Source organism: Solanum pennellii, chromosome 1 (assembly GCF_001406875.1).
Source record: "Solanum pennellii chromosome 1, SPENNV200".
NCBI lineage: Eukaryota > Viridiplantae > Streptophyta > Magnoliopsida > Solanales > Solanaceae > Solanum > Solanum pennellii.
This window is the reverse complement of record NC_028637.1, coordinates 94106573-94130995: the sequence shown is the minus strand read 5'-3', so window position 1 is coordinate 94130995 and position 24423 is coordinate 94106573. Positions and strand designations below refer to the sequence as shown.

The 24423-nt window shown below is 30.4% G+C and overlaps 3 protein-coding genes across 6 annotated transcripts; all 3 read right to left on the bottom strand.

Annotated features, from left to right (window-relative positions):
• Positions 1 to 1404: 1404 nt before the first annotated feature.
• On the bottom strand, positions 1405 to 2123 carry LOC107031748 (ethylene-responsive transcription factor 13-like). The gene has a single exon (XM_015233220.1). The coding sequence runs from the start codon at positions 2100 to 2102 to the stop codon at positions 1560 to 1562; it is 543 nt and encodes a 180-aa protein (XP_015088706.1). The 5' UTR covers positions 2103 to 2123; the 3' UTR covers positions 1405 to 1559.
• A 7346-nt stretch (positions 2124 to 9469) lies between these two features.
• On the bottom strand, positions 9470 to 10195 carry LOC107031966 (ethylene-responsive transcription factor 13-like). Its single transcript, XM_015233499.2, has one exon. The coding sequence runs from the start codon at positions 10157 to 10159 to the stop codon at positions 9551 to 9553; it is 609 nt and encodes a 202-aa protein (XP_015088985.1). The 5' UTR covers positions 10160 to 10195; the 3' UTR covers positions 9470 to 9550.
• A 2262-nt stretch (positions 10196 to 12457) lies between these two features.
• LOC107008522 (COP9 signalosome complex subunit 7) lies at positions 12458 to 21898 on the bottom strand. Of its 4 annotated transcripts, XM_027915585.1 has the most exons (10): positions 21818 to 21898; positions 21518 to 21680; positions 19991 to 20066; positions 18047 to 18135; positions 17210 to 17299; positions 16828 to 16872; positions 16672 to 16742; positions 13645 to 13783; positions 13237 to 13325; positions 12458 to 12785 (listed from the first exon to the last, which is right to left on the bottom strand). In XM_027915585.1, exons 2-10 carry the CDS (start codon positions 21674 to 21676, stop codon positions 12764 to 12766), a joined length of 780 nt encoding a protein of 259 aa, XP_027771386.1. In that variant the 5' UTR covers positions 21677 to 21680; positions 21818 to 21898; the 3' UTR covers positions 12458 to 12763. The 4 variants fall into 4 exon arrangements, with proteins under 4 accessions (XP_027771386.1, XP_015063087.1, XP_015063088.1 ...); XM_015207601.2 differs by having other exon boundaries at positions 13237 to 13345; positions 21518 to 21884; XM_015207602.2 differs by lacking the exon at positions 13237 to 13325 and having other exon boundaries at positions 21518 to 21885.
• Positions 21899 to 24423: the final 2525 nt, after the last annotated feature.

Here is a 24423-nt window from a genome sequence, read left to right as displayed (position 1 = left end):
TTTCTTTCCTTCTTTATTTATTTCCATATTTGTTTCCTTCTTTTCCTTCTTTACAATTCTGCACTTTTTCTTCTTTTCTTCAATACTTTTTCTTCTTTGTCGCAACTCTCATAATTGTATACATACGACACCATGCCTTCACTTTATCAATCATCAAAACTACTTTATTTGTTCTCCTACTTCCCAACAGTAACTAAAACAATTATTAAAAGAATAAGTAAAGCATATCGATATAGTTCAGAGATAAATCTATGAAATCTACGTGGAGACAAAGCCATGTTCAGGTTCATAAGTTGTCCCCTAAAAATAAAATTATGTATTGATGCATGATATTATATAAAATACAAAATTATATTCTGTATTGAAGTATGATATTATATAAAAATATAAATTATTTTTTCTTCCCAAGAAAAAAGATTTTGAGTATTAAAACTTAAATTTTACCAATAATATTTTACATTGTTAAACTAGTCTTGGAATGAATTTGGCTGAAGATTTATATTTTCTCAGTCCATTTTTAATTGTCATAATTTTTATTTTCAAAATCAAATTATAAGAACTTTCACTAATGATGTATTTTTTCATCATGTTGATATGCAAAAAGTTACAATTTATAGTATTTTTTCGTATAACTTTTAAATATCTACTTTTTTGTTAAAAATATTGATTTGGTGTAATCTAATTTAAATTTAAAAATTAGTCTAAGAAACTTTCGAGAAGTACAATATCTAATCTGATAATTTAAAGTGAATGAAGAGTATAATTGTTTTGTACCGTATAAGAATTCCCGAGTCAAATGAGCAATTTGAATTGAATATGAACAAGTTAACATAAATTAAATTACTAAATAAGTGGCATTGAAAAATATTTAAACTACAATATACTGAAAAAGGGATCATAATTTAACACGCACAATTTTTACTTAGTTTTTATTTCATAATTTCTTCTTTCGTAATTTTTAAGTACTACATTACATATCAAATAAAAGAAAATTGTCTTGTGGGTGAATCTGTATGCTACGTATCGAAGTAGCTTGAATACATCAATTATCTCTTAAATTTGTAAATAAATAATACGTTAACCAATTAAGAACATGAACAAATATTGTTAATATATCCCACAATGCACTTTTGTCTCAAATTTTCTTTTTTAATATGAGTTCTCTCAAACATTTATTACGTATACAAGTTTACTATATAAAATAGTAATATTTTTTTTAATATAAGCTTTAATCTCAATCAAAATATGCCCGAGTTTTAAAACCTATTCAGGCTAACGTATATAAGGGGTTATCTATGTATTCAATCATAAATATAAATGTGTACTTTTTTATAAATATAAACTTTTAAATAAAATAATAGAAGTGAGAAAATAAAAAATATATAAAATAAAATTGTGAAGACTCACTAAATTGTCTTAGATACATTAGTACGACATCAAATACAAAAAAGGGATCATTTTGCAATCCCTAGCAAAATCTATTTTATTTGTTTAATTCCCAGTATTACAAAATCGAAATTTACTCTTAGTCACAATTACACAATAATTAAACAAGAAAATTAAATAATATATAGTTTTCTTGGTGTTCCATTTTCACATGACGATTCCGGCGAATGCGAACGACGCCTAGGGTTCACCCTAGCCGGCTCGGGCACACCCGAGCCGATTAAATGAGGAAAATTTAGCCTAGCTTTCGAGCCACGAATCTTGAATGCGGCTTGGTCATAAGCCAATGCTGCATCCTCCGGTGTCTCATAAGTCCCTAACCATAATCTCGCATTTTTCTTATCCGGATCCCTTATCTCCGCCGCGAATTTACCCCACGGCCTCCTTCTTACTCCTCGGTATCGCTTCCAATCTTGTGGCGCGTGTTTCACACTTGCCACCACTGTCTCGGACTCTTCAACCTCGGGTTTTTCGTTGGCTTGTAATGTAGTACTAGAGTTTATTAATGGTGTTAATTCCCCATAATCGAAATTATTTTGTGTAAAATTAGTAGGGGTATTATTGGAATCAATAGCTGAAAATATATTTGGAATATCAGAATCATTAAGAAGATGATATTGTATAGATTGAAGAAGAGAAAAATCAGATGGATTCATTTTATTTTATTTTATTTTATTTTTGATAGTTTAGGGTTTTAGAACGTGCAATATTTATATGCTTGGCTGGTGGATTATTTTTTATTGTTATGAAACAAACTTTTTAAAATAAAGTTTGTGGGAATTAATTGCTAGGAAGTTTCTATTTAAGACATCTGCATAGCATGGTTATTTTTATTTGAATAATGAAATATATATTTTCGTACTATAATATTGAATTTATTTATTTTTCTATTTGACAATTATGTGTGTTTTTTGTTTTTGTCAGATGTAGACCGTGTCTCGTAATAATTATAAATATTTGGGTGGGGCAAAAAAAAAAACACGTTTATTTCTTTTTGGTTTTTTTTTTTTAATATTCAACACCTCAAAAGAAGCTTCTCTTCTTTGAGAAAATTAATATAAGTTAGCAAAAGCAGTGTTCGTTTGAATTTGAGTAGAATTTATTTTTATAAAAAGTTGATATCTTATTCCAAATATTTTGGATTGAAAAGAGTATAATTACAAAATTATAAGGGGGTTTGTATTTACACCACAGTAAAAGATATATTTAGTGATGATTTATAAATTTATAAATAAATGATAATTGAGTCGATGTTATTATATGTAGAGTCGTTAAAAGCTATATAGTGTAAGCGTTGATTATAAACAATATTCATATTATAATATAACGAGAATTATTAGCGATAAATTTTTTATTTGTTATAATATTATTAGGTTGTAATGTTGATCCCACGTTGTTTGTGGGATGCACGGTTGAACTCCTTTTCATATAATATAATATTAGGTTAATTTTTGCGATTGAATTAATAAACCCAAATATTTATTAATTTTCTTTTTATCAAATAACAACTTCTGAAATTATAATTAGTTATAGAAAATTATTTTCTCACTTATTTAATAATATTTAGGACATAATAAAATATTTATTAACTTATTTAATTCAATAGCACATGGCATTTTCTTTAATTTTAATTTATTGGAATTTCTTGGAAGCTGCAAGATCATATATATAAAGATAAGTTATTTTGAACACGTGCAAGAATTTTATTTTTTTAAAAATGGTAGCAATTTTTTAATCATCTTTTTATGAGCAATTGAATTATTTATTATTATCAAGGTAGAACAATAAACTTCAAATATTTATTAAAAAAAGGTTATGTGACGTCATTTTCAGAAATAAAAACCCTCACATAATGTATAAGGAATCAAAAGAAGAAGAAATAAAGTATTTATATTACTAATTTTCATGTACTTTATTATATATGTCTCACATATTCAACTCCATTACCCATACAAGGGAAAAAAAAAAGAGCAAGCATTAAACGATCATATTTTGTATATTTCAAAGACAAAATTTAGAACAATAGTTAATAAAAAGGAAAATTTGAAATCAAAGATAAAACGTACACTATACCAAAAATGATTATTAGCGGTGATTAATTTTTAATTATTGTTACATATGTATATTTAGTAACAATAAACACTTTTTGTACATGTCTCTAAAATCTGTAGCGACATTCGTTCTAATGACACTTAACTAATTCTGATAAAGACTTTAACTTATTTATTAATATCAATATTTATTATCGATAAAAGTTATTTTTCTTACAATAATAAAATTATTTATTTTGAATAATTCAAAAATATATATAACTATTTTCCTATTGGCGTGTCCACCGCTAGAGAATTTTAATGTTTAATTTCTTGTGTTTATAGTAAAAGATCAACATATGAAGAAGCACGTAGAGTCACATGGTCAAAGTCATATGTAAACACAACAAAATGTGGAGGAGAAAAAATACTATTAAAAATGGAAGTAATTATTAAATTATTGGTACATCATTCTCTTTGTTTTTATTTTATTATATAAAAATGATACAGACGAATTTAAATAAGTTTAGAAATAATCATACTTGTGAGGAAGTAAGTACCACTTACGGTGGAAGGTTGTTGGAGATCGATTTAAACATGTTCTACTTTAATTTTTAAATATATTAATCATATGTGTGAAATTATATGTTATGTGAAGAGTTAAAATATTGATGTAGAATGAAAATTAATTGCATGGAAGGAAGTGATTTTACCTAAAATATAATTATTTGATATCAATACAGACTTATCTAGAGACAGGATATGATAAAAAGAAATTTTCAATTCAAATTCAATATAAATGATAGCTATCAATTGAGGATAGGTAAGCTTTTTATATATATATATCTTTTAATGTATTATTCACTTTTATTTATTTGTTAATAAATATGGTGACAATATAATATGAGCTTAAACGAACAAATAAAGATTTGTAATTGATTATAACTCATTTGAGATTGAGACAAAATTGTTATTGTTATTTAGAGATATTTACTTTGGTACTCTCTTCGTCTGGTATTACTTGAATCATGTTGACTTGAAGCACTTTTACACTATGTTTGGATCATTGCTATCCATTGTATTGCATTGTATCGTTACTATACCTATAATGTTTGTTTTGATTGTTACTTAAAATGTATTGTACTTTATTGTTAAATTTCGTTGTTACGTAACAATGGAAACCCTTATTTTATGGAACAACCAATTTGGTGTGTTCCCATTTTTACTTAATTTCTTGTTTCAATTATATCTTTACATAATATTTCAAAAAACTATTTTACCCTTTAACTTAACTATTTAAACCTAGTCAAACCTCCTACCCTAGAATAATTACGGATATTTAAGTAAATTTATAAATTATAATACAATACAATGCAATCAAACCAAACAATTAAAATGTTACTAAACAACAACAAACAATACAATCTAGCCAAACATTGTAGCTACCATACAATACAGTATAATAGAGTATAATACATTATGAAACAATGGGTAACAATGATCCAAACAAAGTGTTAAAGAATGTTTTAGTTAAAAATGTATTATTTCAGTCTAATATTAGTTGATTATTTTTCTTTTACATGTATATTAAGAAATCATAAATAAAAAGATGATTTTACTATAATTCACTCTCTTTAAAAAAAATTAAAATTTTTATAATCAAATGTAAACACAGTTAGAAAGAACTAATTGCAAGGGTAATATAGAAAAATTTTAAGTAATGCTTCCTGGATTTAGAGCATGTTTGAAATTACTACTAAAATTTGTTTATTTTTAGGAATACTTTTTTAAAATAGTTTTTCAAAACACTATTTTTGAAAGAAAACAAAATTGTGTTTGGTTAATTCCTTTGAAAAGTAGATACAAAGAAATGTGTTTGACTAATTTTCTTTTAAAAATATTTTTAAATGTCAAATTACAAAAAACAGCAAATATCAATGTACTTTTAATATGAAAATTATTACATAGAATGAAATTATTTTAAATATCTACTACGAGAAATTTATTCAAACTTTTATTTTTATTAAGTTAGAATGTACATATTCAACTTTTTAATCAATATTATAATGAATATTATATATATATATATATATATATATATATATATATATATATTAATACGATGGTTTGAATATAATTAAAATATCAAAATATAAAGTAATGACAACAAATGTAAAACAATAATAAAAACTTATTATATAAAAATTATGAGATATGTTAATTAATTAAAAGAGATATATGGATAAATATGTAAATATGAAAGAGATATTTTGCTCTTGTAGAAAAAATAATTTTCTCTTCTACTTCTAGTTTTTCTTTTTAAGAAACACAAATTTTAGCTTCTTCGCAACAACAATAAAAACGGCTTTTGTTTCTATTTAAAAGAAATTTTATTGATTTGTCGAACACTTTATTTGTCAAAAATAATATCTCAAAATAAGTGTTTTTGATCTTCTAACTGCAATGCCAAACAAACTCCTAGTAACATGGACAAGTAATGTTGTATATCTGTTCTTAAAAAGATGATTAACTAAAATGAAACAAAAACAGCATTTTACTAGTTAACTACTCCTTTCATTTCAAATTAATTGAATTTTTCACAACATTAAAAAAAAGATTAAAACATAAATTAGGCTTAACTTTCTATTTTTACCTTTAATTAATTATTTTCAAAATTATGATTAAAAGAACTAAATATTAGTTAATAATTAATTCCAACACTGATTAATGAAGAGTAAAATTGAGAAAACATTCTAAAAATAGTCTCGAACGTTGAACAATTAAGTTAATTTGAAAGAGAAGTGCTAAATGACCAGCATTTAGCTAGAAAATTAAAAAAAAAAATTAACATTTTTTATTTTTAAATAAACTAATTTTTTTCCATTCTTTAGTCAAAAGGTATTAAAACTAACACAATAAAAATATTTAAAAAGCTAAAAATAACATAGATAAATATTATTTTAATCAAATTTCTATTAAATTTTCTGGCCATTTTTTTCAATTTAAAAAATAAAAAATATCTTAATAATTTAATTAATATAAAACGGAGCAAATAACATTTTTAATGATGCTTTGAAACTCTTAAATTTTTTGGACCCATTGAGAAGAGACATTTTAATAATCCCTTTCTTCAAGACTCATGTCGTTTAGTACCTTTATTAAATATTTCTGCACCCAAAAACCCACGTTTCATTTTCAATTCTTTATCTTTTTTTTTCGTATAAAGGTGGAAAACATTGACTATTCTTAAATCTTTTATTTATTAGTGTAAATTTAAGTTTACATTGAAATTATAATTTGTTTAATTGAAATATTTGAAACTGGTTGACGTTGTAATGATGATTATTCTGGAGTTCTTTTTGCTTGAGAAATATTTGCAAAAGAAAAAAATTAAAATTTTGAGTTAAATGTATCTAATAAGAAAATGGAAAAAATTATATATAATAGAAAATTATTAATTCAAATTAAATATTATAATTATTATTTAATTTAGGTTAAATTCATCGGTGGTCATTTTAAGTTTAGTACTAATTTTCACTTAGAGACCTTAACTAAGTTTCGTTCATTTTAGACACCTTATGACATGTCCTGTGTTAATTTAGCACTTTTTGCTGAGATGGCATAGCAAGTGTGATACACTCACTGGACGCGCGTATCAAATTTTAATTTTTTTTCTTCTTCTTCTTCTTCATTTTTTGCCTACCATTTTCCAAGCTTAAACTCTTTTCATGGTGAAATAAATTTGATGATGCCACAAACAAAAAGTGAATTCTAGCGCCCATAAAATTTAAGCTTAAATACTTTCACTCATTTTGTTGTCCTTCTTCCTCCTCAAAATAATTTGAGAAAAATCAACATAAATTTCAAGAAGAAAAAAAACAAACTCAGAAATGGAAGGAAATCATATTTTCAATTATCAAATCCTACCTTCACAATAAACAATTTTAGCGTTCCAATCCATTTATATGTCTTCTTACATCATAATCACGGAAAAAGTTCAAATCAAATAGATAGGCTATATAATTTTTAGTAGAAAGATTGGGACTCCATATTTTATGTACTAAAGCAACAATTTTTGACTTGCATTGACCCAAAATTCTAGCAAAAAAGAAAAAAGAAAAAGAAATCGAAAAAGATCAAGCAAATGCATTACCACATTCACCAAATCAAGCATTATATTCAAACATCAATCTATTAGAATAAAGACGTTTTTATTTCACAACATTCACAAAGTGACAAAAACAAACAAAAAAAACCTTCTCTTCTTTTGACATATTTGGGTGAGAGAGAGGGGATGGGGTTTGAGCTGGGGTGGGCAGTATAAAAGACAATTTGGGGTGGAGGTGTGCATATAATTTTCTTTTTATGAAAAGTGGTTATTATTTTTAATTATTTGGTTAACGAAATTCTAGTCAATGAGCCATTGGTAATTTTTTTCCTCCTCAAAATTCCTCATTTAGTAATTAATTTTTCTATATATGTCACATGTCTTTGTTTAATTCATTATTTTGACACATCATCAGTGAGTGTGTTACACACACCTAACAAATTTAGCAGATTGCCGAAAAAGTGTCAAAATGGCACAGTTGTGCATGACATGAAGTGTCTAAAATAAACAAAGCCTAGTTAAAGTGTCTAAGTGAAAGTTCATGCCAAGTTTAGGTGGCCACTGATGGATTTTCCCTTTGATTTAATTGTACTCCATAGTACACTGTTGTTATTTCGCCTCTCTCTTGGTGAAACTCACTCGCCATTCTCGTTCTCTCCCTCGTCTCTCTCGCTTTTTATACAAAGACAAATGTATAAAAATATGTTTCTATTTGTATAAAATGGAAGAAAATTGTACATATACATATATTTTCGTTTTCCTCTCTCCCTTCTCCCAGATCTCACTCGCCACCCTCGCCTCTCTCGCTTATACAAACAGAAAAGAAATGTATAAATTATGTTTTTATTTGTATAAAGCGAGAAAAGATTGTATATACACATGCAAATACATATATCTTTATCCTATACACTTATAATTATGCAATACAAATATTCCCCTGCCTTGTTTTCTTTTGTCTTTCTGTCTTTCTCATTTTATATAAACACAGTTTATACAATTGATCTTTTGTATATGTATATCGAAATAGAAACAATTTATATATAATTGTTTTCTTTTGTATATGTATACCGAAACAGAAACAATTTATATACAACTGCTTTTTGTATATGTATAGCAAAATATACATATTTATATTTTTTAGAGAGCGCAATTATACAAACTATAGCTATAATAAGGAATTGGGACAATTATAATGTCGAAAACAAAATTTTATATTCTCTAAATTGTGTCTAGAACATAAAATAAACATTTTCGCGTGATTCTTCAACAATTCTGAAAAGCATTTACTTTGATTCTTTGACCTATTCAAAAAAGCATTTTGATTCCTTAATATATACAAATGTATATATATTTTACTTATTCTGAGAAAGGAAAAAAAAATTACATAAGTTAATCCTTTTGGCACCTAATTCTTCTAAATTTACATATTAGAACAACCCACCAAATTATTTTATAAGAAAGTCATTATAGGCTTTCTACAAATTAAATTTAATCGTAAAAAGATTAAACTGTATTTAAGAATATCTTTGTGTATTAAGAAACTTGATAATGTTATCCATACAGAGCGATAGCCCAGATATGTGTCTAATTAATTATATCCTAATGATTTTATTTTACAAATTAAAGAAATTAAAGTCCTTGTTGATTATAAATCAAACAAGTTCCACGAGTATGTATGGTGTGTGATTTCTTTTTTTCATTATATATGTTCACTTTTTTATGCATTCATCACATTTAGATTCTAGCTTATTTATTGCATTTGAATCGAGAATTTTTTAAAAATAACATATTTACATTTACGAGATATGATAATTAGGTTTATGTATATTCTATTTTTTTCAAACTCCACTTATAAAATTTTACTCAATATAATATTATTGATGGGAATACATAGGCACCATATTTAACAAAGGCAAGACAATTAGGACTAATACAATTTTTGCCTCTAATTTAATTTTTAGCTAATTTATAATTTTCTCTTCTTTGAAGAGGTATAATCTACCAATGATGACTGTGACGAGTGGCAACGCCTACGCGGAGCCACTCTTACTGGCTCGGATATGTCCGAGCCGATTAAATGAGGAAAATTCAATCGAGCCTTAGAGCCACGAATCTTATAAGCGGCTTGGTCATAGGCCAATGCTGCATCTTCAGGTGTCTCGTAAGTCCCTAACCAAAGCCTAGCACCTTTCCTATCCGGGTCTCTTATCTCCGCCGCGAACTTACCCCACGGCCGCCGCCTGACGCCTCTACACCGGTTCCAATCACCAGGCGCGTGCACACCACGTGCCACTAAAGGCTCCTCCTTTGGTGCCTCTTCGTGCTCCAATTTATCGATACATTGCCACGGACTATCAATATTAGTTATCACATCTCCCCAACTAATCTCTGCTGCTGATGTAGAGCTACCGTAACTCGAGTTCGGACTATTAATAATATCTGCATGACTAATATTGATCGGATCGAACATCGAAAGGATTTGAGAAAAATCGGAATCATTAACAAGATGGAATTTAATGTTTTCAAGTACGGAAAGATCAGAATCAGAGATGGTTGTTGATTTTTGTTGGTACATTTTTTGAATTTTTAAGGAAAATTTTTGTTAAAATTGAAGAAGTATTGAGCTGATGAGTGTGAATGAATGATGAAGTTTAAATTAATTTTTTTTCATTATATAGGGAACCATATTGTCCACTATTTATTTAAAAATAATATTTATGTGATCCAACACATGTTCTTTTTTTCTTTTTTAAATTATCAAGAGTGTTATTTATAAGAATTTCTTGGAAGCAACGAGCCCATCAATCAAAGTAGTTATTTTTAACATGTCTTTATATTTTAATAACTTTTTTTTTATTCTTCTTTTAATATATATAATATAAAAGTTGATTTAATTATTGTATTATTCTTGGTATGGACACTGAGGTATCATTTTGTTTTGTCCAATAAGGTACTATTAAATTACCAACACTTTTTTGTTCGAGGTATAATCTAGTTTCCACGAAGCAAGTTGAATATCATGAGGTATCAGATATGTAATATGTATATTGTAGGTGAAAGATAATAAATATTTCATAAATTTAATTGAAATGTGTGTAAATTTATTCAGATATCATGATTATAAAAAAGAAAATGAAACATCTACTCATTTAATAGGAAATATTACTTTATTTTCTGGTTAGCTGTTGCTTATATTATTAATATAATTCCTTCTTTTTTAAAAAAAAATGTTCGATATGGCCAACTTTTTTTAGTGGTATTTATAAATTGTAATCTATAATCCTAACGAATATACAAGTACATATGTCTTATATACTTATAAATATAGAACAAGTCAATTTAAAAAATTAAAAGCTTACAAATTATAACATGTGATGATCTGAACGCAAACTAAATACTATAATTTATAAAACATTAGGTTTAACTAGAAACAGAACGCATTTGGACCCTGACTTTATGTGTTAATTTCAATTTTAGTCCCTATTGTTTTAACCGGAGACATATTTTTTTTTAGGAAAAGGGTTAAATATGCCCCTCAATTATTCGAAAAGATCTAGATATGCTCCGCTTAAAGTTTGGCTCACTCATGCTCTCACCGTTCAAATTTTGGTTCAGATATGCCTTTGTGGGCGTTAGTTGATATGCTGGTGGTAAGGTCAAAATGACATTGCAATTCCATGTGGCATTTAAAGTAATAAAAAAATAAGTTGAATATGTCCAGCATACCAACTAACGCCCACAAGGGCATATCTAGGCGAAAATTTGAACAGCGAGTATGTCCAGCATACCAACTAACGCCCACAAGGGCATATCTAGGCGAAAATTTGAACAGCGAGGACGTGAGCGAGCCAAACTTTAAACGGAGGGTATATTTAGACCTATACGAACAGTTAGAGGCATATTTGACCCTTTTCTTTTTTTTTTAAGATAAGAATTTAACTTTAATGATTCAAAATAAAATTAACGAAAAAGAAAATTATGGAAGACTAAATCCAGTAAATATATGAGTTGTTCAAAAACTATTTTAGACCCCAAAATGAATCGAGAAACTAATGATATTTTTAATACCAACAACAATCTTGTTGAAGCAACTTAATTGTAGCATCTCTTTCTCTTGAATTTATATCCACCAACCAATATGTGAAGAGATGGAGAAAGAATTAAGGTAAATTTAAAATTAGCGAGCGAGGTTAGAATTTTAAAAAAAAAATCCTAATTTTGCAACTAAAATTGGCAAATACTACATAACAATAATATAGGAATATTTTATAATTTACCAATAACGTGTAAATGGGAGTTGTTAAAAATAATTAAAGTCAAGATGAGAAGGAATATTTTGGAACACCATTTCCCTAATCCGTACATATGACATCATAGTCCAAGAAAAGTACATTATTAATAAATAAACAAACTTTATCATAGTTTTTTTTTTTTTTACGAAAAAAGAAATTCGAACCAAAGCTGTACAGAATATTTAGATCCACAACGCTAAAAAGGTAAAAATCTTCGTAAATGAGATTGAAATTCATAACTTGATATTCCAGGAAGGTAATAATAACTTTATATCAGACATATTTAGAGGAGCTTCTAGAAATATAAGGTATAATTCTCTGATTACGCATTCTAAATTCTAGATAATTATATAACGTGATGAAATTATCTAAGGTTTTCTTCTTTTTCTTTTTTGAGTCTAGAAGCAATCCTAATTATATTTATTATATACTACAGAATATAACCAATTTAATTGTATATTAACTACCCACAATCTCAGCAGAAAAATTCATCACCTCATATGATGAATTTATCTTATGAAGATGGGAAAATTACCTGTACCTTATAGCAATCACTCAAAACAAAAACCTGGGGAAAAAAATCATGAAAGCATATAGACTTGTATGAATGTAAAATGAATCAGCTCCATAAGTTTCAGCCGCATCATCATCATCGTCGTCATCATATTAAAATCTTTCCAACTCAAAAAAGGCAAACAAGATGGAAATAATGAAGTTAAGTGCAAAATATGGCTCTATCGGGTACTTCGAGTCTACAAGTTCCATTCACAGCATGACAAATTTTTAAAAGGGTTGAAACTGTCTGCTAAAGCAGAAAGCATCTATAGTAAAAAAACTGGCCAGCAGCCACTCTAATTCTTCCTAACATCGCCCCCAACTCCATCACCTTAACCAATAGGGTGTCGTCTCCTGCAAATTTTACAAAGTTAAAAATCAGCAGATGAGAGAGACTGTCTATACAATATATAAATACAAACTGACCGTGTAAAGAATTTAATCTCATTCCAAGTTACCAATAAGAGTAAAAATACATTCATGAGAGTGTAAAGATATTAGAGAGTAAAGGCTTCTACGGTTTCTAGCATTCAACTGGCATGGAAGGATAGATGCGGTTTCATGTCTCCGCCAATTCATATTTTGGTTTGAAGAATTCTTGCAATGGATTGAAGTGACCCTGCAGTCCCTCCCTTACCCAAGAATACAATACTCCATTGGCAACAGCACACACTTGTGGATCATAGGATCTTTCTTCCCTTATCAGATTTTTAATGTGATATATTTCATAGGTCAATATACAGACCATGACTAGCTGCTAAATGACTGGAAAATTTAATCCCGGGATATATAAGACTACTACTACCTCTTCGGTCGGCCTCGGTCTTCCTCATAATCCATCACTCCACCAGATTCAGAGTAGATCTCCTCATGCCCTCTGAAGTCAACATCGGCCTGCTTACAGTTTGTAGCTTCTGCCACAGAGTAAGTAAGACAGATCGACAAAAATATCCCAGTACTTAAATATAAAGTGAGTCTTCAACATAACAAAAGGCTTAAACACGAACTGAGGGTCATTAGGACTCAAATGGGCAAACTACGAAGATATTCTACCCCAAAAAAGGAATCTCACAACCCAGGTAGACCAAGTCCATCAGCTGAAAGACATGCTCGCCATTCAATATGGCCTGGTGCACTGTCAAGTTATGCCCATAGTTTTTACTTTTTAGAATCAACACAGAACTCATCTCTTGAAAATCTTTACTGTACTCACCTTCAAAGAGAGCGACTTCTTCACCTCATCAACCCTTTCTTCAACTTCCTTCCGGTGCTTCCTGTCCGATTCACTCATTGTATCTGCCCATTTGATTTTCTCTTGAATTGACACAAGAAGATTGTCTGAAGTAGTCAACCTGTTTTTTTTTAATCAAAAAATGAAATAAATTTGAGAGTAGGTTGACAATTACAGTTAGATCTTATAGTTATAGCATGCAGAACATTCATAGTTCACACTTCACCAGGACCTCTCATTGTAAGACGGAACACATACACCAGAGTAACACCACAGCATACACAAAAACGTCCAACTCTTTTAATCTTATCCCTCACCTAACTTCCGCAGTATACCACAAGTCTGCAGATTCAATTTACATTTGATTTATGGCATAGAAAGTTGTGTGGTAAAAACAATTATCATATAATTTCCACCACAAAAGTTCCAAATTTACATTTCCAAAGTTGTGTTGTTCACATAGTTGCAATAAGAGAATAAGTAGAACTACTAATTGAAAAATAGATTAGTACATAATCAACAGTTGTAAAAAATGGCAACAATAAGGCTGGAAGACCATTATTAGCTCAAATAAAATGAATGATCATCTTGACATGATTTCTCTTTCATTTTTTGACAAGGTAGATAAGTTCACTAAAAATAGATGATTTTTATGCCATACCAGAGAGAACTTAAATGAAGCTTCATAAAAACATACAACCAGAAGGCAAGTAAGCAGCCTTTTCACTGACCTCTGAGTCAGCATCAATTAGCAAATACCACAGAGGTGTTCCGATTAGTTCTTCCATCCTGTGGACCCAGGACCCAAAGCATGGTGAGAGTTTCTACCGACTTGGGGAAGTGTAGGTGGCTCAAACGAAATCATGCATTCCAATAAACATTCGCATAATGACATTCTCAAAATTGGGATCCTAGATTAAATCATTTATGGGTCTCGGGATTGGCGCCGGGATACTAACCTTAATTCCTTAAAACCAGAATAGACAAGGAATAACATGCTACTGTGCTATAAAATGGCAACTAATAATGGGTTAAATCTAGTCAATATTCCAAAACTAGTGAATATAGATGCGTCATCTAGGCAAGTTTGTGTGAACATTCTCAGCACAACTTCACGCCGAACATGACTTGGACACATGCCCGACATAATTTCATACTTAACCAATTTATTGACTAATAAATCATTCAACGGACACAAGGACACATCCAAACATCAATCCACACTCAACAATCTCTTTGGCAGGTAAATACGATAAATTTATCAGAAAATAGAACTCAACATGAACACAACTTACTTAGAGAAAAAAAACCCAAAGGGGAGATGCAAAATAATACAACCAAATAATAACTAGTTAAATATCTCAAAGTGCGCTCAAATAAAAGAACCCAAGAACCATGAATGCAACACCACTACCCAAGAACCTCATTCTATCCTGCTTTCTTTAGACCTTTTCAACAAACACAAGCATTTGTTACTGTTGCCTGATGGCTCTTTACTTGACAAATTGTTCACTTTCCACTTCTCAGCTTTAACACGCAAGAAGCAGAATTCCCAGAACCCCCAAGATTTCAGATCTTGACAGCAGGCCTCAATGTTTTACTCCTCCCCTTTGGTACATCCATCATTGAGCTTGTGTCACATGCCAGCATGCGCAATGTTGCATGTCTTCCCTTCATCATTTCAACCAACGGTACTAAAAGGAAAACTTGCTCTTTCTTCAAATCTCATTCTTCAAACCTAACTTCATGTTTTCTGCCCATCTTCCTTAATCAAACCTACTTCAACACTAAATACAGCCTCCAATGGACCCTCATGACTTACCAGGCCCCTCATTGCCTATCCATGTGAACAGAAAACCACCCACTAACTTACTCTATAAGCGCCTCACCGGGAACACCATAACCTACATCTCCTTTCCCTTACTTCTAACAGATTTTATTGTTTCTTGCCAGTAGTGCTCAACTTCAAATAACAGCAACTAAATCAGAATAATATGCCATCTGATCATCTATATTTATAGGCCAACAACAATGGCAGATCTTACAACCAAACTGAAATGGCTGCACTTGATTTTCTTAAAAAGAAAACAAAAATGAAGATTCAAAAGACCCACATCCAAGTTCCATAGCTTTTTTGGTTCGCTATAAGATCATTGATTTTCCTACCTCCAAAAGGAAAGGTACTTCCCCTTTAGGATTAAAAAAATGAAAAAGATAAGGTGACTGAGCTCAACTTTTTCACTAATAACTATTTTCTCAGTCCGTCCACTAAGAATTCCATAGCTTTTGGTTCGCTATCCGATCTAGTTTTAAGAGTTTGTTGCTTCTTCTTTTTTTGGTAGTTGTGATGGGTAAACCCAGTGTTGATTATTTTTCAAGGCAGAGCATCCTTTTCTTTATGTGTCCTGCTTTGAAAATTTTTAAAGACTTCACTTGAAACCTTTTGGTAAGTGAGAATTCAAATTGAAATTACAAAGATATTTTTCCACCAAAAGCAAAGTCCTTATTTTTCAGCTTACGATCAATATCCAATTCAGTCATCTTTGTGTCGGCAGCCTCAGCTCAAAGGTATTAATATCACAATCATAAGAGCTGCTCTTCACCATGGTCTAATCCAACGTTATACATTACTGAAGAAATTGGTCAGACCCCATAAGCAGATTATGCAACTCATATCACTTCTATAACCTCAACTAGCTGTTTTGTTTAAGAAGGATAGAAAAAAAATCTTAGAAACTGGCATACGAAGTACGGCTCAGTAAGTCATTATGAAGGTAACGAGATCAAGACACGAAAGGGAAGAAAAAAGAACTCAACAACTCTTCAAGAACAGAAGATGTTTGTAATATAAATAGGACAACAGAATATCAATAGAAAGATCCTATTGTAAAGTCAATACACAACCCCAAGCCCAACTAAGAAACAACTAAATAATACTCAGACAGAGATAATAGGGCATGATATAATGATATGGCTATCAGAGTCATCTAAACAAGAACATAGATATACCAGTCAGTTAATGTCTGTAGCATATTCCCCAATTGACCAGGTCTGAGATCTCTCCCTGCAGCAAATTGTACCTATAATTGTGCGGAAACAGTTAATTACCCCATGTCAGCACGCTGCAACCAAGAGTTGGCGAAACAGCAAACACACCATACCAACCTCAAAGCATCTTTTCAACTGATCCAGCTTTCCTCTAACTATGCCCTGTCAACGGATGCATAAAAATGGGGAATTATTAATTCTTTTAATAGCAGATTGAGACATCAAATCAGTTATTAGCCCAACCCCCACCCCAAAGAGAGAGTGAATAAAGGAAGGGAAGGAAAAGGCAAAGTAAGCCACCAATAACCTATGAGGCACCAGAACCCAATTTAAAAAATGAGTTGAATTTCTATCCAGAAGGCTAAATAAACTATCGTAAGAACATCAATAGAAGCAAATTCCTACAATAAACTTAAGTCCAACATACTTCCAATATTGGAAAGTACAAAGTATCTCTATTCATCACACAATGGTACAAGGAGTGAGAGCTAATACTCACCACATACATGCACTCATTTATGAGAAAATCTTCAAGTTCACGCACATTTGTGACATCCAACTCCTGCATAAGTTGATCATATGGAAGCTCCTGGAAAGAGGAAAGGAGTCATTACTGGCAGTGACTCTAATAACAAAGGACATCAGTGAAAGAAGCGAATATCAACATCATTATCAAAGGTTGTTGATATATGAAAGGGGTTGTCATGAAGAAACACAAAAGAATGTTAAAAACTGAAAAACATACATATATTTTATTCTTTTCCATTATGAGAAATGAACTTGAGAGATATGATAATCATGCAAATCACCGGAAAACATCTCACAGATAGCACGATAGACGGAGTTGTTGACACTGAACAAGGTAAGCATAAAACAAAGTATCCAGTACTTACTTAAAACAACATACCAAAGTAATCCCACAAGTGAGGTATCCAGTATTTACTTGAATAGCATTATTAGAGTTATCACCAAATGGAATACTTTATCATAGTGGGATGACTACACTCGCATGTTCCACAACAAAATGAAGGAAACAACACTGAACACATTCAGAAGTAAGGGAGGCTAAGCAAACAACTTTAATAGTACTGATCTGATCCAATGACAATGAATTACATGTACCAATAAATAGATTGTATCCATTACCCAGACCAGATGCCAAAAAAAAATTTCAAGAATTCCAACAAACAAGCACCACAAAGCTCAGCCAAGCCTCTTACATTTTTGGCATTAACTAGCTGAAGGGACAAAGTTACTAAGGATGCATCAATTGCTCACTTTTGCCATAAGATAAATTACAATGTCAAAAGGCTTATTCCACTTATATGTAGTGTACCTTGCTTGTATCAGCTAGCGTAAGCACAGTAAGTTGCTTCAACTTGAGAGCTTGGGCAGACGCCAACTGAGGAAGACGGCCAGCAATACCTAGAATAAAACGCACATGCTAAAATTGACAAATTTGAAATGCTACATATAGAACTCAGGAGTACGTCATCTTCCTTTATAAAACAACTATATTTAGTCATAGATATGGTCAATTAGAGTAAGATATTTTCCCTAATCTGTATTTTAAGCAATTATTGTCAATGAAATTTCATCACTTTGGTACTAGGAAAAACAAAAAGGAAATCAAACCTGCAACTGTCTCTCTTTTTGCCTGAGAAAGAGTACATGTGTAAGAGAAATAAACAGTCCCTCTTTCTAGTGGAAGTTTTAACACCATCACTAAATCTTTTTCCAAAAAGGTAAGTGGTAAGTGACAGTGAGCACTAGCAAACTTAAGGATGTTACAAAGCAACTCACCCATGATAGTAAGAAGTTCACAGCAGCAGAAAAGGCAGTTAAGGCCTCCTTTGTTTCGGTTAAGATTAAATTAAGATGTCTAATTGAATATGAATTATTAACACGTCTAAATCCGAGTACATTTTTGAATATTAAGATATTGTCTCTAAAACTAATTGAACACATTATGATTAAGATTGTTTGTTTTCAATATCCAAATGTGCATAATTCATCTTTTTAAACATAATGAATTTAAATTAAATATTACAGAAAGCTCATTTAAGCAAAATAATTTATTTTATAGAAATAATATATCAAAGATATAAATAATATTTGATATTTCATCGAACAAATAGAAATTTGCAGGGTCTAAATTCTGCAATTGTAGCGTCGATAGGTTTTCTTATAATTTGGATATGCTATTTTTGGGTCAATTTGTTAGGAATAGGGTTACATAGTTATGGTTCTTTTCCATCAACATTTAATTGAATTCATGACAAGTTATTACAAATACAAGAGCGGGTAACGCATTGTATGAAACAGCATGCGGACCGTGTGAATCAAATATTGTATTGATGATTCACATGGTCTTCTACCATATGCAGTTCAATTTCATTGATTTTACTTAATTCTTAAGTTAAGAGAAGAAAAAAAGAAGACTTTTTTTCATTAGCACTTCTACTCAAATCGTATCAAGGTGTTGAATAACCAAATTCTTACTAGCAAAAAGATTATCATAACTTAAACTTGGAATGTGATATTACTTTATAAAAAGGCAATTGTGAATAAAAGTGATTACTGAGAAGGAATAAAAATTATATCATATTTGTAGTGTTATGTCTTATATACCTGAGCCAATAAGAAATAAAGAAATAAATTAATAAGCAAAATAGATGAGAAAATGGTTTTGAAGAATGTAATTCTATACGCTACTATTACTTGATACTATGGCCGCTATGTGGAACAAAAGATCTATTCCAGTCTTGCTACGATCAAGAAATCCACATCAACCAAATAATTTGATTGATTTTGTAAGAAAATTTAGAATCAAACCAGTTCAAGAAGAACTATACCGCATAAAGTCCGAACAACTGAGGCCTAAACCATGTCCTTATTAACTTCCCAGCCAACAATGAACTCATTTATGGAGAAACAAAACTTGAGAAGTTAATAACTTAATATTGATACCCTCATTTGCACTAACGCTCTATTAACAATTAGAAGAATCTTCAAGTTCTTATACATATGACCAAAAGCATATTCTATCTCAAAGAAATACCTCGAAATGATAGGATACAAGTTCACAATATTATAAAATTTAAGGCATTTAATATGAAAGAATGGTAAATGAAGTATTGCAGATAAGTTGAAATAATGGCAATAAAAAGAACATTGTTGAAATCTCCAACCTGAAAAAGCGGATCCAATCAGCTACCCAGCCCACCCAACAAAAAAAATGTTTCTAAAATAATCAGATATAAAAAAAATGTACGCTTACTTTTGTAGTCACTCCATGTTCCATGAGCAAACAAACGAAGCAAATCAAGGTATACTGAATTCTCATTTCCTCCAAGCTGCATACAGGTTCCAACAAAAAAAAACAATTAACCGCAAATATGAAAGGATCCCAAAGTATATATACAGCAACATGGCAATATGGTGTTAACTACACAACTTGCAAAAAGTATATCAAGGTACAATTTTCAGGTGCTCCCAATAATCCTCTGCATTGAAACAAATGTTTTCTATGCCCATATTTTTCAAAAACTTACAGTTTGAGATTCAAATCTCACAATTAGATTTATGTTCCAGCAGAATCAACTATAATCTAAGTATGTGATGCATAAATCTAACCTGAATCTTATGATTCAACAACCAACGTTGAATCACAGGTGCAATTTATAGTCAAGAAATACCACAATAAAGTGCCCACTCCAGATATGGTCTAACCTGACTAATCAAAAGCACTTCTTTTGCCCTTTATTCCCAGATGTCTACCTAATTGTCATAAAGGAACTCTAAAGAGAATCAAAACCCGAGTATAAAACCCATTTCCTATGTAGCTCGGACTCTTCAAAATTGTCAATAGTGCATGTCGGATTCGCCAAAAGTAGTGTATTTTGGTGAATCCGACACGGATGCGGCATCAAAGTGAAGAGTCCGTGCAACTAAGCCCATTTCGATATGCTTAGGGTTTTGAGCTCTGAAGTTGATGGAATTGATAGGATGAACCCAAGTTATTTCCTCATTAATGATCAATCTACTGTATCCCCTACGCTTCTATTACCTCTTTTAAAATCAATCAAATTTTTTGTAGTATCTTGATCCATTTTAGTTGTGTTTCCTGATATTCATTCCTTTTGTGTTTTGAAAATCATCTGGAACTTGATCATAAGATAAAATATTAACTTTGCATCTATTTATCCATGATCTAAAACATCTACATAGACTATTCAATATTTAACATACAGCCATATAAATGAGCAAGAGTTTGTAGCTCATCCGCAAAATATTGTTTTCATTAATCCATCCCAGTTTACTCAAAGCTTTCCTTTCTTAAGACATCCCCAACATTTTCCTCGTAACAGAAGACCAATTACTAAGCCTAACGCAGGCACTTCCAATGTGAGAGGAAAACCCACTAATCAGATTATCAGGAAATTCCATCAACAACAAAAACAACAAACCCAATGTAAATCTCACAAGTGGTGTTTGATGTCCAAGGAGGGTAGAGTGTACGCGCAGACCTTACCCTACCTTTGAGAAGGTAGAGAGGCTGTTTTCGAAAGACTCAACAAACAGATACCCAGAATGATATCATATTCCAGATATTGCCCAATCAATAGCATAAGTACATAACCACAACACAATGTTCAGGGTAAATACCTAGAAACCCAGTATAGGAAAAAACACAAAAAATTACAGTAAAACAAATTAACGCAACACCTACTAACCCAATTATCATAAAAAAACTTTAAACAAAATCAGAACAAGTGTAGAAATAGTAATATGAAGGAACGGAAACCTCGAGAACACTGGGAACAGAAAGAATCTCTGAAAAAGCAAAGAGTGATGGATGCGAAGTGGCTTCAACAATAACACTGGTAAGCGCAGAACCCTTGAGTGCTGATGCTTGTTTCACAAAGAAGTCGATGTGCTCCGCTTGCTTTTGTTCGATATCCATCTCTCTATGAATAGTTAATAATCACAAGTAATCAGGGGTTCAATAACATTTATAGACAAAAGCAAAGAAAAATTATTAGGGTTTCTGATTTCTGAATCACAGATTATCACAAAAACAAATAGAGAAGAGGGCTTTTTTAACTGTAAAATTTTGGAGTCCCACGGAGAAGAAGGGTGCTTGTCTGATTTGGTATGATGCTATGAGCCCATCGCGGGTCGTTTTATACTTTTGATTTACTTTTAAGGCTTCTTTCAATATTTTACAATATCAACTACTCCCTCCGTTTAAAAAAAAATAACCTAAAAAATTTAACTTAAAACGGAATTTAAAAAAAGAATGATATTTTTTAATCATGTGGTTCTAAATTAAAATTGTGTCAAATGTATCAAAATATCCTTTAATCTTGTACTCTTAGACATGTCACGTTATTAAAATATTGCCAAAAAAAAAAAAAGAATCATTCTTTTTGAAACAGGCTAAAAAGGAAATAAGATCATTATAAGGAGTATCTACTAATTATTTTATATGTGTATTAAAATTTTAACGAATTTCAATTATAATATATTTAGTGTAGATAACGTAGAGTTAATCTCTTCCTAATCAAATGATGTATACTGAAGAAAGATTTTTGACATTAACATACTATTAATCTTAATGGCTTTGTCGTATGCTTTAGTTTGATTTCATGTCATTGTATTTAAATTTGAATCTTCCGTTATTATATTTTAACTTATCAATAAAATAGTATTTTGCATTTATACAATTAGATAGAGAGTTACTTAACAAATAGAGGGTTGCATTCTACGAAAATTTCTTCAATGAGCTCTTAGCAAATGTGAGACAATTACTTCTCTCAATCTTTCTCGATTATAGATGTTATTGTTTTTCGCTTGACACCTTCGTAATAATGAATAATTTGTATCATCTTTCCTCAAACTTTTATGATTTAATTTTATGTTTTTAATCATAATCTTTTTTCATCAAAGCATCTTTCGTAGATGTAATAATTTTAACTTATTCTTCATTTCGGAACGGGAGGCTACTTTTGTTGGTTGTAATGGATGTAAAGCAGATTTAAATAAATTCGATTCGAAATAAAATGAATGGAGATTGATTTTAGTAGAATATTCAATTCTCTTATTTGTAGTTATTGTTTGAAGAATTAATGTAAAAGCGCATTAAAATTTGATTGATAGTTATCGTTCAAATAATTGTCACAAATTGATGTGTTTTTGTTGTTGTTGGAGCTGATGTAGCATTTGAAGAGCACTAAAGAGGGCTCTTGCAACTCTTCAAAATTCTGCGAATAGATAGCAAATTTATTATAGATATTAGGGCTTTAAGGGTAAAAATGAGTTAAATTAGCAATTTAATTTTAAATTTTAGAACTTTCCGCTTTTAATGTAGTATTAGATTCATTGCACCTATATTGCACATCTATGCCTAGTTTTGAAATTTCTATATCCAAAGATATTGTATCTATAATGTATATTTAAAGCTTACGATTTGTAAATAATTCCCACCATTACGATAATTTAAGTGATCTATTTGCCTTTTTTTAATGTTTGTAGGGTATATATTGATAAACATCATATTCAAAGTTTGGGAAAAAGAACTTGAATAAGTTTGTTTTTCTGAAGGAGTCGTCATTTTCTATCATGTACGCTATGTCATTTTCAATTCCGGCGTATTTCGAATGCTTGAAGGCCCCGCTGACACGAAGTGATTTAGAAATATTCTCCTTTATCGATGGTGATCGGTCATGGTATCCACAACCTTGCTTCTTTTTCGGCCAAATCCTGATTTCGTTTTGCTTCTCCCAATCGTCGAGCCTGATCGACTCGACTCTTTTCCCTACCCCCGACCTCTCACTCCATTTCGTTCTTCTTCTGTGCCATCGCTTGAATGAAGACACCCGATCGACCCGACTTTCCCAAATGCCCCCTTCCCCCCGACCCTTCTCCTTTACGGGTCTAGATTTTTCGTGTCGTTTCAGTCGTCGTGGTCGACGGGGAAGAAAGAAATGAATGAATGTTCTTTTGGGTTATATATATATTTTGAAAATAAATGCATGACAAAAACTAAAAGCCCTTCTTTTATTGTTGTTCCTCCCAAATACATGACTTACATACCCGGCTTAATATTTTTGAAAAACAATCGAATCGAGGGTTCGAAAACCTATAAATGAAACGTTTGTTATGCTATAAGGATTGTGCGCCTACCCAGATTGACTTCGCTATTGCTCCCGTGTTGGGGTCGATCCCCAAAAAAGAGTCCTCCTATCTGAAAGAAATTTCAAAGCGAGTACTATTTTATAATATATCTATAAATGTAAATGATAGTCAATTTGCTAGTAACTAATTAAGCACAAATTATTACTTTAAATATGGATAAAGATAGTTAAATAAACAATGTTTTAATATCACAAAACTTTTTATTGTAAATTTGTGTTGTTTTAATCAATAGTTATAGCATACTAGTTATGAAAAGTTGTGTTCTTTTTTAATCAATAGCTATATCATACTAGTTATAATTGGAAAGAACATTTAAACAATTGAAGAATTAAGATCTATTGATTTCGTCCACTCCAAGTAACAAGAAAATTCATTCATGGATAGATTTTTTTAAAATAATGTTTGAGATATTATTTTATTATTTTCAACATAAATATTATTAGCTTTTCTTTTTTAATTTTTATCATTCAAGAATTCGCCCTGATTAAATTTTTTCAATTTCATAATTGTACA